The sequence below is a fragment of the Nyctereutes procyonoides genome, unplaced genomic scaffold (genome assembly GCF_905146905.1).
Source record: "Nyctereutes procyonoides isolate TBG_1078 unplaced genomic scaffold, NYPRO_anot_genome, whole genome shotgun sequence".
In the NCBI taxonomy this organism is placed as follows: Eukaryota; Metazoa; Chordata; class Mammalia; order Carnivora; family Canidae; genus Nyctereutes; species Nyctereutes procyonoides.
Window position 1 is genome coordinate 64,564,082 of NW_026575049.1, and position 14,099 is coordinate 64,578,180.

Sequence of the window (14,099 nt, forward strand, 5' to 3'; positions counted from 1 at the left end):
AGCGAGGACAGCAGGAATCTACAGTGAAGGGCCTGGGCTCGCTCAGGTGGCTGCCCCGGGGGCGTTCCGGCTCCAGCCGCCGTTTAGATACCGATCTTCAATCCCAGGTAAACCGGGATATTTCTGAAGGACTGTTAAAAAAAATTTTTTTTTTTTTAAAAAAAACCCACTCGTGCTGAAGTATCTCCAGGAGGCGGGGAATTCTACCCGGTGAGACACCCCCTGCCCCGCCGCCGCACGTGCGGCTCCCTCAGGCGCCTCCCGGGGTCCGGCTCCGCGCGCCCACCTCCGCGGGGCTCCCTCGGGCCGCAGACGCCCCGCCCCCTGCCACCTCCGCGCGTCTCATTGGCCAGGCCTTGCGTCCGCCTCGGCTCCTGATTGGCGGTTGCTCCTGCCTGTAGGAGCCGCGGGGACATTTCCGCATTGAAGCGGGGGGGCCCTCCCCCCGCTCCCAAATGGAGGGGGAGGGGAGGTGTTTGGGAGAAAGTGGGGGCTTGGGGTGTCAGAAGCCGGCAGCCAGGTGGGCGCAAGGGGGCCGGCGGCTGGGCGGCGACCGCTGGCGAGGAGTTCAAGTTGTGTGTGTGTGTGTGTGAGGGGAGAGGGGGAGAGAAAAGGGTGCCTCAGAGGTGACATTCTCTCAGCCTGCGAGCCTTCCTCCCGGGGCGCCATAAACGCCCCCCAGTTTCTCAGCTGCTGAAAGAAGCGGAAGGTGGGTCTCGCGGCGGCGGTGTGGAGAGGGGCGGGGAAGGGCTTCCCACGACCCCTCGGGCGGGTGTGTTTCCCTCCGGGAGCTGCGTTAAGCTCCGCTCCGCGACCGGCTGTGTGGCCCGGGAGGCCGAATTTGGGGTGCGGGGCCCTCCCGCGCTCCTGCCCCCCCCTCCCCTCGCGGGCGGCCCCCGCGCGTTTGCAGCGGGGAGGGGGGAGGGGGCCTTCCCCCCCCCCTCCCGGAGGACGCGCCGGGGCCGGTGTCGCCGCTCTCCGCTGCAAGGGGGCGACCTGGAGGCCCCGGGCCGCCGGCGGGCGCGCGGGATCTCGCCGCCTCCGGGTCCCGGGGCGTCCGGGGACTGCTAACAAATGGTGGCGTCACCCCCTCTTCGCGGACTCCCCCCGCCTCCCCGGACCCTGCTCGGGCGCCCGCAGCTGTCGCCCGGGGTTTCCCGGGGACCTGGCCGGAGGCTGGACGGCCGCGAGGGGGAGGGGACGGGGGGTGCGGCCGGGCGGGCGTTTGCCGCCGTCCTGCCCAGGAGGGCGTGGGGACGGGCGGGGGGGTGGGCGGCGAAATAGCCGTCGTAGATCCTCCTCTTTCATTGATGAAATTTAAGTTCGTGTGGTGATTTTTTTTTTTTTTTTAAACCTTTTCCGGGAGTCTCCAGCTGGCCCTGGTGTGTGTCAGGAGCGCGGTGTAGACAGGAGTTCCAGGCAGGCTCAGTCACACGAAGTTCCTGTCTTTTCTGAAGTGGAGGAGGTTTTCCTGGTGTTTGTTTGGTTTGGGCTTTTCTTTTCTTTTTTTTTTTTTTTTTTGAGGTAATTTTAATCGCTTTGAATAAATAACTCTCCCTTAAGTGACTGGCCGTAGGAAGGGGAGAAAGAGCACGGCGGTGAGTTAAAGCCGGGGAGGAAGAGACCTGCCCCATAGCGTGGCTCCTCTAGAAATTAACACACATATACATACATCATCAGAGTGTTTTACTAGATCCCTAAAATGTCGAGATATGTGCAAGGTAAGACACCCTTCTTTTTTTTTTTTTTGTCTCCCGGGTTGCTTCCGTCGGGGTGGTGGTGGTGGTGGTGGTTTGGAAGTGGAAATGGTCCTTTGAGATCCTGTCAGCGAAACCCTTTTCCTCAAATTGACATTTGAGCTGCTGTGAGCTGCTCGGGTTGGCATTTCGGGTACGGAGAGTTCATCCCCGTGGGCCCTGCCCGGATTCAGTTCTGCGTCCCCGAAATCAGGTTAGTGGCACTCGGGCTTGCTAGGATAGTGGCGGTACATGACGGTAAAACAGGCTTTTTTTGGCTGCCGATCGACCGGTCTCCTCTTTTTCCTGGTGGAAGTCAAGGTAACCGACCGGGAAGGGGAGCTGGGAGGGTTGCGGGGAAGGTTAGGTGGGTTTTGCCAGGACTGTTGGGGGAGCTTTAGTGTTCTCTGCTTCTCCTCCCGCTTGTATGTGAGTGTGGACGTGGTTGGAGTCTCAGATTCAGTTCTTGCGAAACCGGGAGTCGCTTGGAGGAGCTGGAGGTCATTTTCAGTAAGAGAATCGACTTTGCTGCATTGCTGCTTATTTTCCCCTCTTTGAAAATCTGGGGAGATTCTTCAGGTTGCTTTGAATCTTGAAAATTGCCCTCTAGATTTTACACGTGTAATTAAAAAGGTTCGCGAATGCCTCTGAACGGAGTTAAGCATTCACACTGCTTCTCTCTCTCTCTCTCTCTCTCTGTCTCTCTCTCTCTCTGTGTGTGTGTGTGTGTGTAGATTGTAAACAGTGGGATTGGTGCTGCCTTAAACCTGCCACTCACTAGTTTTTAGCATAGGATTTGCCTAGTGCTATTGCAAGTAATAAACCCTTTTCTTTCAGACCCCGGACTGTTAAAAGCTTCAGCTATCTTGCCCAACACAGTTTTTAAAAAAATTGTCAGTTATGGCCATTTTTAACCCTAGAAATAAAAATGCCCTAGTAAGTTTTATATCCCTTTTTTCTTTTTTTTTAAAATCTATTTATTCATAAGAGAGAGAGAGAGAGAGAGAGAGAGAGAGGCAGAGACATCGGCAGAGGGAGAAGCAGGCTCCATGTAGGGAGCCCGATGTGGGATTCGATCCTGGGACTCCAGGATCACACCCCAGCCAAAGGCAGGCGCTAAACCACTGAGCCACCCAAGCATCCCTTTATATTCCTTTCTTAACCCTTCTTTGAGTTTTGTATAATAAAGAGTATTTTCACTGCCTGTCTTATTATGGAAACAGATGGGACAACTTACGCCTGCATTTAGCACTGAGCTCAGAAATGTCACTTGTCATCAGACTTTCAAATTCATGTTATAAGTTACATGCGGTGAGAGAGGCTTTTTATATTCCGATTGAACAACTGTCTTAAGAATGGAAAAGCAGAGGTAACTGTTAATTTGCCGGTTTTGTAACAGCAACAGCAAAATTACCAGAAAGCTGTTTTTGTTGTTGTTTGCTTTTTTTTTTTTTTTTTTTTGCAAGAATATGTTAGGGAAAAGTGGGCAAGTCACTTCTTTTTAAAGTTAAGACGATTACACTTGTGGTATTCCTTACAGTTACGCGTTAGAATAGCTTGCAGAGGTGGTGTGTGTTGACTGATTTCACAGCCTTTGCTGTTACTTTGAATCTCCTGAAGAGAGTCATTAAGTGGTGATAGCTAAGAATTGCTATGTGTATTTCTTTCCCTTGCCATCTGCTTTTTAAGAAAATAAGCTTTTTATCTTGGAAAACTTTTAGATTTATAGAAAAGTTCCACATTTGTCAAAACTAAGAAATTATAGGTACAGAACTATTAACTAAACTGCAGAGTTATTCAGGCCACTGTTCCATGATTCAATCCAATACTGCATTTAGTTGCCATCCACTTTTGCTTTAAATGGTAGTTTTCCTTTTAAGTTATTTTGCACAAAAGGGCAATATCGTCCCTTCCAAATTTAACATGATTGTGTTCCTGTTTATCGTTTAAATTTTGTATAGCAGGTGTAAACCCTCTATACATTTAATTAACGCCTGCTATTACAAATGATAAACCTAATTGGCTAATGATTCAGGTGTCTCTACTGATCACTTTTCAAGTGTAAGGTTTGGGATTTTTGTCTTGGAATTTTTTTGTACCAGATCAAATTGTTTAATCTTTGCTCTATCATCTATCGATATTTCCACTCAGTGACAGTTAGCTCGTGCCATAGGAGAAAGTTTGAACCAATATTAGGCCTCTGTTTTCACATGTTGTCTCATGTAAGCTTCACAAGAGCCCGTAAGAAGATTTTTATCATGACCTTACAGCTGAGGAAATTTAAGTATCTTGTCCAAAGGTTACAGCTAAGTAAGCGTTGAAAGTCATATATAAATGTGTCGAAAACCCTTGTCATTTCTAATACTTTTTGTTGCTTCTTACATTAAAAACTTACCCAAATGGCTTGTTTCTCCAACTGGACTGTCCATTCCCTGTGGACAAAGATAATATATCTGTGGGGAAATACAATGTCTTGAACTGGTGGAGGTTCCAGAAGAATTTGTCATGGATGCCAAATGAGAAACTCAGCATTTTCCATGTATTTAGTAGGTTCGCCTACATTTTTATTTTCAGTTGTAGTTTTTTTTTTATAACACCATTTAGATTATATAAATGTTATGAAAGATAGAAGGGTTTGGATTTAGGTTTGAATCCTGCCGACAGGTGATCTTAGATACATAACTTTTCTGAACCTCAGTTTCTACTTACATAAATATTGGGTATTAATACGTTGCTATGGGGTTATTGGGAAGCTGAAATGAGATGAATTAAATGAATGTCCTAGTCCCAGATGGCCAGTGAGTTTTGCTTTTCCTTCTTAAAATGATATTAGTCATACGGATAACGTTGCCACCATAAGTATAACCACATGTCATCAACAGAAGTAAATAGAAACGAGGCAGGTATGACAGTTCTTTATTTTCCTATTCTAAGTTTGGTGTTTAGTCTTCCAGCACTTGGGAGTTGATACATTAAAAAAAAAAAAAAAGTGCAGGGGTTGGAGGGGGGAAGCTTGCAAGGTGATATGAATACAAAATCGGTGACAGTGTTTGTTTCTGTCCAGTTCAGCAAAACAATTTTTGAATGCTTACAATGTGCAGTACACTGTATTGAGATTTCATGGGTATCCCTTACAGTAGGCACTTGAAATTCAGAACATCTAGGTATTATACCTGTGTGTTATATGCGCATGTTTTTGAATTCCTGAACGAGACTTGGGGTTGCTATTCTTGGCATGAATCTTCCCCGAGAACTAAGCAATGTACTTTGTAGGAAAACTGGGCATCTCTGTTCTCAAGCCCTGGGACCAATAAGTCATTAAATAGAAATGTTCGGTTGATAAAAATGCTTAGTGTTGATAGGCAAGAACACTCTCAGTATATATTCCTTGGCCAAAAGAAGGTTCAACATTCTTTGGGCATGTGCCAAGTCTGTGTTCCTCAGGCACTTAAATATCTTTTTTACAGGAAGACTCTTCTTTCCTGGATCTAGGACATAATTCCCTAGGTGTCATTCTGCCCTCAGGTCACCTTCTGCCTGCACTTGTGAAATTACTTCCTATTTGCTAGTATTCTCCACTCCAGGGGTTGTCGCAGGGCCCTCAATTATTTTAAATAAATGTGAATATTAGCTAAGTGAGAAGGAATTCCCTGTTACAGTTGGAGGTGCTAGGGGTCTTCAGCTGATGTGAGTTTTTTGCCAGGTTTGTCAGTGGATGCCATTCGGGATTTTGCTTTTGAAAAGTTTTAAGAGCTATGGGATAATATAACTCCACATGATTTAAAGTTTATAAATGGTGCAGGAACTATTGTCATCTAGCCAGCTAAGACCATGTTATATACTTTTACCATATATTAGAGAAATTTTTAAAAAAATTGTTCTTGATAAGCCGTTATCTATCTAAATTATATAAAAATGTCCACTAATATTCTTAAATTGAGGTACTTTCTTATATTTCAGCGGAAGCCATTTGAGTATCTCTGTGTCATTTAAAAAATATTTGAGGCCCATCGACTTTCCCATTTGTTGGAATTCTCTTTTTTTGGCTTTTTTTGGGGGATTCCTGTTTGGTGGATGGCAGCTATCCAGAGGAGGATTAGCTGAGCTAATTTTAACTGGAGGGGTCTCAGATGAGTATAGGAATGAGATGCATTCTGGGGCCTGGCTGTGGAGGTTGGGCCTTGGCCTGCTTCTTCCCAAATCCTCAAACTAAATTTAGCTTATTGCTGATTATTGAGATGACTAGGATGCTTTTAGCCCAGGGGGATTGTGACAGATTTTAGACAGTAGTAGAGGGGGCAAAGTAATGACTAAGGCACACTCTTCGTTTTTTAAAGAGATGGCTTAGAATTCATTATGTTGCTAGAGGGAGGGGGACTTAGTTAAATTAGAATCACAGTTATAAATAGAAAATTAAAAGAAACTCAAGATAGTTGAGCTGATGAAAACTTTGTTTTCCATCATGAACTTTGTAATCTCTATGGATAAATTGCCTTTGTTCTTTATTACTGGGTCTTTCTTCTAGTAAGATGGATGATTTTCATTTGTGAAAGCCTCCTGAAAAAAGAAATTGATAAGGAACATTGGAGAAATAAGAAATCTTAACTGTTACATTTCTTGGAAGTGCCATTTTAATATTCTGAAGATAAATTGAAAAATAACTTTATGAGGAAATTAAAATGTTAATTTTTGACAATAGGTGTTTTCTTGTGATGTTGCTTCACAGAGACTTTTCCCTGCATATGTGTGTTATTTTTCTTCATAGAAAATTATAACTTTAAAATAATGAGGTACTTAATTTGTGTGAGGAACATTAGTTGGTCTAATAATGAAAATGCCCTAGGTAAAAGAATAATATACTGTGGTTTTCTATTTCCACCAAATTGTATTTGGTACTTTTATGTGTAAGTGCGGGTATTAGGAATTCTCAGAAAGTCTGATATATATATTGAAAAGTTAATATAAATAAATATTTGAAAGTGAAACTAGCTCTGGATTATCTGTAAAAAAAAAAAAAAAGAATAATTAAGAGTGGACTGTACTAACTTTCCATAATGTGATTTCTCTTGATAACCAGAATTTATGCCAGTGGAGAAAATCCCAGGATTATTAATAGAATAAATTAGGGGGAGATCCTTTGAGGGTTTGCGATTTAGTGAATGAGAAAGTATGATTCACTTACCACCATTCTGATTGCTTGGAATCTCTTGAGAAGCTTGACTTTTTCTAAAGACTTTTTCTAAAGTCTAAAGACTCTTTCTAAAGAAAGACTTTTTCTATAGACTGTGTCCTTTTGACACAGCCTATGTCTTCTAAACTATCATATTTTGAACTTGGTGTAATAGTGTTTGCATTGTGGACATCTTTGTCTTGGGTGATTTAATGGGTTGTTCCAGGCACAACGACATTTAATTGAAACCATATCTCTTAGGCCTCTAAAATTCTTCTACCAGGCATGCATCTTTCTATTAATAGCTTATTAAATTCTTTGAAAGTTGGCTTGCTAAGCCATTAAAAGAAAATTAAACTTTATGTGTTTGATTGGGTTTAAGTGTGAGAAAGGGGATAATACTCTATTTGAAAACTGTTTCCCAGTTATTGGTGATGCAGACATCTCCTTTAGTTTGTTGCAAAGTAATTGTTGAGGGCTCAATTTCTGCCTCTGCCAGTAGTCCCATTGTTTATTTTTTTTCAGCCATTGCCAAATGAAATCGATTGTGCCCCCAAACCATTTTGACAATTAAGGATTGTTTTTGAGAACCATGGAGAAATTGGCTATGTTGTTGTAGTTAACTTCCACAAACAACAAAATGTTTTGTTTTCCAAAACATTTCTAGATATTTGTTATTTTTTCCTATGCAAATCAAGAGAATTCCGTTTCTCTGTGATTTTACTTGTATCTTTGAAAAAAATTTTCAAAAAAAAAATGAAAAAAATTTTCATTGTATTCATGTACATGAAATAGTCCTATTATATTTAGTCTACTTTTTAAATATTAGTCACCAAAGTGTAAAAAATACCGTTCTAGGGGATATTCCCTTTAATAGTAACTTCATAGCTCTTTGACCACAAAGGCTTGCAGACAAGGTGTTGGTAGTTTGCTTTCCTCTGGTTGCTGCCCTGGCAAAGGCTGATGTGATGTTTCATTTATGTTTAAACCCTGCTTAGAATTTTAAAACTTTCAAAGAGTTCAGGAAAATGGAATAATACAATTCTATGCACTCTTTTAGGTTCACTTATGCCAGTGATAAAATGCTTAGCCTTGGTAATGAAATATTTAGAGAGTGCAGAAAAACTTTCTTCGATTTTTCATTGCCCAGAAAACAAACAGTATAGAGGGAAAAGGTGGAGAGCATAAAATGATGCTTACTCCAGGGGCACCTGGGTGGCTCAGTGGTTGAGCGTCTGCTCAGGTCGTGATCCTGGGATCAAGTCCTGCATCAGGCTCCAGCAGGGAACCTGCTTCTCCCTCTGCCTATGTCTCTGCCTCTTTCTTCGTCTCTCATGAATAAATAAATAAAATCTTTTTTTTAAAAATGGATGCTTATTTTGGTATTTAGTTTTAGTCTCACCTAATAACCTCACATTATAGACATAGTTGGATTTTGCATCTTGTCATTCAGGCATACTCCTGGAGGTGACAAACCATGTAAAAGTACTGGAACCAAGAAAGGGGAGACCTTCCTCAGAAAGGAGAAGCAGGGCACCAGGATTTGGATTCCAGCTTGGCACTGCTACTGTGTCCTTAGGCACGTCAGTGTCTCTGGGGCCCTGTTTCATCTCAAAGATAAGAGAATAGGACTCACTGACCTTAAAGCTTTTCCAAGCTTAGAAGTTTTATCTAAATGTACATATATCAAATTACAGGGGAAGCCTGCCAAATAATTTTTTGTGCTTGATGATGAGTTTATGTTGTATCTCTTTTCCTTCCTCTTTCAACAAATGAGTGTTCTAGGCCCCTTGGCATACCTTCTTGTATCTGTTATTAATGCTAGGTAATATTAACCAGTTGACACATCTCTTCTGAAAGTTCTGTTTTCTAGAAGTGATATTTTCTTTTTTTTTCTTAAGACTTTAAGAGCTACTCTATTGTTTGAAAGCAAAGTTAATATTAATTATTACTGATAAATCTGATTTATGTGTAAATTCTAACAGTTAAAACCAGTTTTTAAAGTAAGCAATGCATGATCAGCAAAAATCTTGATTAGCAAGTAGCTCTGCATATTCAGTGCTGGAATAGTTCTCAGAAAACTGGTATCTTTTACCTTTATCAGAAAACATTTATTAAGCATTCAAATGTATGTAACACTGAATCATTTGAAAATCTATGTAAATATAGGGGTGCCTAGGTGGCTCAGTGGCTGACTCTTGGTTTCGGTTCAGGTCATGATCTCAGGATCATGAGATCCAAGCCCTGCTTCCAGATCCACTCTCAGTGGGGAGTCTGCTTGTGATTATCTCTCCTCCTGCAACTCCCTTTCCTTCTGCCTGCCCCATTCATAATTTCTCTCTTTAAAAACAAATAAATAAATCTTTAAAAAAAAAACCTATATAAATGTAAATAATCCTACTATAGTTTTAGTCTAAACTCAATATTAACTTTAATACTAAAAGATTATATAAAATCAACTATTGATTTTTCTTATTGAATGACATGGACTATATTCTTCCTAAATTAAGCTAAATCTAAATATATAAATTGGTCCAAGTTTATTTAATTTCTAAAGTTAGTGAAAACATTATGTTGGTGTTTATATAAGATAATAAAAATTGGAAAGAAATTTAGAGGTCATTTTCTCTAGATTGGCTATCAGTTTGGAATTTCTTTGGCAACATGCTGATAATTGGTTGATAAATCAATGTCTTAATCCTTGGGGCCTTCAACTGCTCAAGACACAGTCCATATTTTGTTTAGCCCTACTTCTCCATGACTTAAATCCTGGCTATTATCAGGCCCCACCTCCATTAGACTAGATTCGACCTTCTTAATGTATTTCTATCACATATCAGTATCTTAATAGGCTCTTACTAATTATTTAATAAACATTACTTGAATATTTACTATGTTTCAAGCTCTGTATTAGGGGGAATACAGTCCAAACAAACTAGACATGATCTATTCCAACAGAAATTATAACTTGTTGGAAAAGATAGACATTGAATAAACAATAAAAAGCATGATATTATAAAGGAGAATTAGAAGAATTTACCATGTGAGCATGTAGTGGGCAACCATACTTAGTTTTGAAAGATTTTTAGAGGAGATTACATTTGAACTGAGTTCTGACAAATGATATATATTAGTGGCTCCTTAAGCCACTAATATGAAAATATAAGTCTTGATCTCTTATTTACACATTATCAGGTGCCTGCACTATGTCAGGTGCTGAGGTAGGTGTTGGAAAAACATTTTTCAAGGCTAACATCCTCGAAGTGTCGCAGACAGACATCTAAGCAAAGAAGTAAACTTTAGGGGGTGTTTGATATAGTAAAAAGGCAGGAGTGATTAAAACCTTCACATTAAAGGAGTTGTAATAGAAAGGAAGGCCTCTTTGCGTATTCAGAAGCTACCACCTAGAACACACAACATCACCCCCAAAATAGCAGAAGCTACTCAAGTTGCAGAGTTTGAACTTTTGGGGGCTGAGGCATTTCCTGGAGGCTAGGATGATTCTCATGATTTGGGAATTCATGCTGGGCCACTGATTTCTAATTTTTTCCTTCTCATTTCTGCCTACCCTGCTCTAAATATGTTGAATGACACTTGAGATGTATGTTTTGAGACAATCTTATAATTATTAGAATGCTTTTAATTTCATGGAACAGAAATGTACAAACACTGTTGGCTTGAAAAATGAGGAGATTCACATGAATCTTGAAGTAGGATGTTCCAGAGTTGGCTCATTGAGTATGAAGACTACATCAGTCTTTTCTTCCTTCTCCTCTGCTTTCTTAAGCCTATCGTGCTCATTCTTAAGTTAGCTTACCATAAGGTCATTAAATGGCAGAAGAAACTGCAGGTGAGGGGTAGGCACATATGTCTGGGGGTGGAGCAGGTACTATTTCTTTCCATGAGGAGCACCTTTCTCCTAAGTCCTTTGGCAGACTATACCCTTGTGGCTCACTGGCCAGAATCCTATTATTTCATGCTTAATCCAATCTCTGGGAGGGCTTTAGACCAGTCTGGGCCAGGCTCCATCTCTGAAGCACATGGCCTTAGGGCAGACAGTAGGTGACAATAACACTGTGTAGGGAGAGGAAGGATGTGCATGGCTGCTACAAATGGATTTAGTGGAGTATAATTTAGATCAGAGCTACTCAAAACAATACAGGTAGCATGCGCTTAGTAGAAATGCATATTCTCCCCACCCCAGACCCACCCCCAGAGTCAGAATCCTGAGAGCTTGCCCAGGAATCTATGTTTTAACAAGCCCTCCAGGTGATTGGTATGCACATTAAAGTTTTAGAAGCACTACTGAAATATCACAAATGAACTAAGAAATTGCAACCTTTAGGCAATCTGCTTTGTTGCTTTCGTTAACTTTGGCTATTCAAAAAGTTATTTCAACTTGGCTTTTTAAGACAGATCTAAGGAATTCATATTTATTTTTCCAAATACAAATCGCATCAATAAAGAAAAGAAATGATATGATTGGGGTTGCAGCTTAGGGAGACCAATCAGTTCTGCTTGGTACCATCAGATTAGAGTGACACATGGGCAGCAGACTGGTTAGAAAGCTGTCCTCATGACCAGGAGAGTGATAATGAGAGGGAAATTAAGGTAGCAGCGGTAGGAATGAGAAGCAATGAATGGAATTGTGGCAATTAAAGTATATAGTATTGGATTAGATGTTATGTGAGGGGGAAAGAGCAGAGAGCCAACTGTGCTGAGGTGTTTGCAGGTCACCTGGCACTGACCAAGAGAATGTTCATATCATGGAGAGCAGGGCAGTGAATTTAGATGACTTGGACATGTTGAGTTTGAGGTACCCAACCTGAGGATCTAGGTGGAAAAAAGTCTACTAGACTGTAGGGAATGTGAGACTGGAGCTCAGGAAAAAAGATCAGGATGTGAGGCCCATATTTGAGAATTATCAGTAATGAGATTGGTAAGGGAATAATTAAGGGGAAAAGTAGTCTGAGGACAGAATTGTAGGAAACTCAGGGAGTGGAAGAAAGAGCCAGTTATTCGATATTGAGGCCGGTCACAGAGGTAGCAAAAGGTATGGAGTAATATTGGATAATAGAATTCAAAGAAGAAAAGCTTTTCTAGGAGGAGTATTCACAAATAAGTTTAAGGACCACAATGAGAGCCAAAAAGAGGATGGTTAGCTTTAAGTGGTCATAAATCTACTCTGTATATGTCTTCAACTTTATCCATGGTTATTTCCAGTTATCAATACATTCTTAGGGTTTTAAACTTACTGTTTAAGTTAAGTCCGCCCTTATCTGCCATTTCACTTACCTGCAGTCAGCTGAGGTCTAGAAGCAGATGATCCTCCTCCTGACGTATCGTCCCAAGGTCAATACAGGTATACCCCAGAGATATTTCAGGTTTGGTTCTGGACCACAGCAGTAAAACAAATATTGGAATAAAGGGAGAATCAAATGAGGGGTTTTGTTGTTATTTCCCAGTACATTTAAAAGTTATGTTTAGGGGTACCCGGCTGGCCCAGTGGTTGAGTGTCTGCCTTCGGCTCAGGGTGTGATCATGGGGTCCTGGGATCGAGTCCCATATCAGGCTTCTTGTAGGATCCTGCTCCTCCCTCTGCCTATGTCTCTGCCCCTCTCTCTGTCTCTCATGAATAAATAAATAAAAATATTTTAAAAAGTTATGTTTAGGGCAGCCCTGGTGGCGCAGCGGTTTGGCGCCGCCTGCAGCCTGGGGTGTGATTCTGGAGACCCGGGATCGAGTCCCACATCGGGCTCCCTGCATGGAGCCTGCTTCTCCCTCTCCCTGTGTCTCTGCCTCTCTCTCTCTGTGTGTCTATGAATAAATAAATAAAATCTTAAAAATAAAAAGTTATGTTTATCCTATGCTGTAGTCTATTAAGTGTGCAATAGTATTATGGCTAAAAAAAGTGTACATATCTTAATTAAAAATATTTTGCAGCTAAATCATTAGATGCTACTGATCACCTACACTTTCAGTGCGTCCTAATCACTGGTCACAGATTCCCATAACATAGATAACAATAGTGAAAAAATTTGAAATATTGTGAAATTACCAAAATGTCATACAGAGACACAAAAGTGAGCAAATGCCGTTGGAAAAATGGTGCTGATAGACTTGCTCAATTCAGGGTTACCACAGACCTTCAGTTAAAAAAAGCAATATCTGCAAAGTGCAATAAAACAAAGTATACCTGCAGTAGCCTAATGCTCTACCACAATGCCTACCTATATCATTCATTTCATCTCATCATGTAAGCATTTTATCTTCTCACATCTCAAGGCAGACTACAGTACAATATTTTGAGACCACATTCATGTAACTTCTATTCTCGTACATTACAATTATCCTATTGTTAATCTCTTAGCATGCCTAATTTATAAATTAAACATTCTCATACTTCTGTATGTACAGGGAAACACATGCTATATATAGGGGTCTGTACTACCTGTGATTTCAGGCCACCCAGTGGGAGTCTTGGAATACATCCCCTGCAGATGAGTTGAGAACTCTACCATATTTACATCACAAATCATTTCCTGATTGAAGATTAAGTGAGCTCTCCAGTTCTCTGACTTTGGGTTCCTCTCATTGTGGGTTTCCAAGGAAGGTTGGGACTGATAGATCTAATGAGTGGTAGTGGATGGGGAGGTGACCTGAGGAGAGCTTCTAACCTCTCTGTTGCTCATGTATTCCTTCTGTAGTCTTTCCCTGGCCTGTGCTTTGTCCTTTAGAATGTGAAGTTGTTTTGTTTGTGCCGATGTCAGGGAAGGGTATTATATATATGTATAAGAGATACATAATCTATACCTTAGTTGATGAAATGAAACACCTGAATTAAAACAACCACTTGTTAGATTGAGTGTCTCCTACTTGATTCTGTTGCTTTTGTTGCTTTCCTCTTCTTCTTCTTCTTCTCCTTCTTCTTCTTCTTCTTCTTCTTTTTTTTTTTTTTTGGCTCCCAGTTAGATAGGGGAAAGTCCATGATGTTGAAATTTTAGTTCTTCTGAGCAAGGAAGAATTAGGAAATAAAGATGGCAGGAAAAAAAAACTTCTTAAAAAAAAGTTTACTGCTTGTTCTATCCCAAATTGACTATTAAGTCAACCAGGACAATTCTAGTGACCCCATGTGGAGGGGAGTTTCCTATCTGTTCCATTGGGTGTAAGAAGACATTCTGATAGAAATATTT

General features: G+C 41.0%; 1 protein-coding gene across 3 annotated transcripts in view; it reads left to right on the forward strand.

The window, feature by feature from the left end:
• Window positions 1-492: 492 nt before the first annotated feature.
• The window catches only part of UGP2 (UDP-glucose pyrophosphorylase 2), a 66,882-nt gene continuing 53,275 nt past the window's right edge, over window positions 493-14,099 (forward strand). Inside the window, exon 1 of one of the 3 annotated variants that reach the window (XM_055328192.1) lies at window positions 493-709. Coding sequence is in view for 1 of the 3 variants with exons in the window: in XM_055328191.1 (XP_055184166.1) it covers window positions 1,703-1,721 (19 nt within the window). In the remaining 2 variants the exon portion in view is untranslated. Of the gene's footprint in view, window positions 710-1,341; window positions 1,722-1,945; window positions 2,058-14,099 lie in introns of those variants that run through there. The other 2 variants (XM_055328191.1, XM_055328194.1) reach the window with 2 other exon arrangements.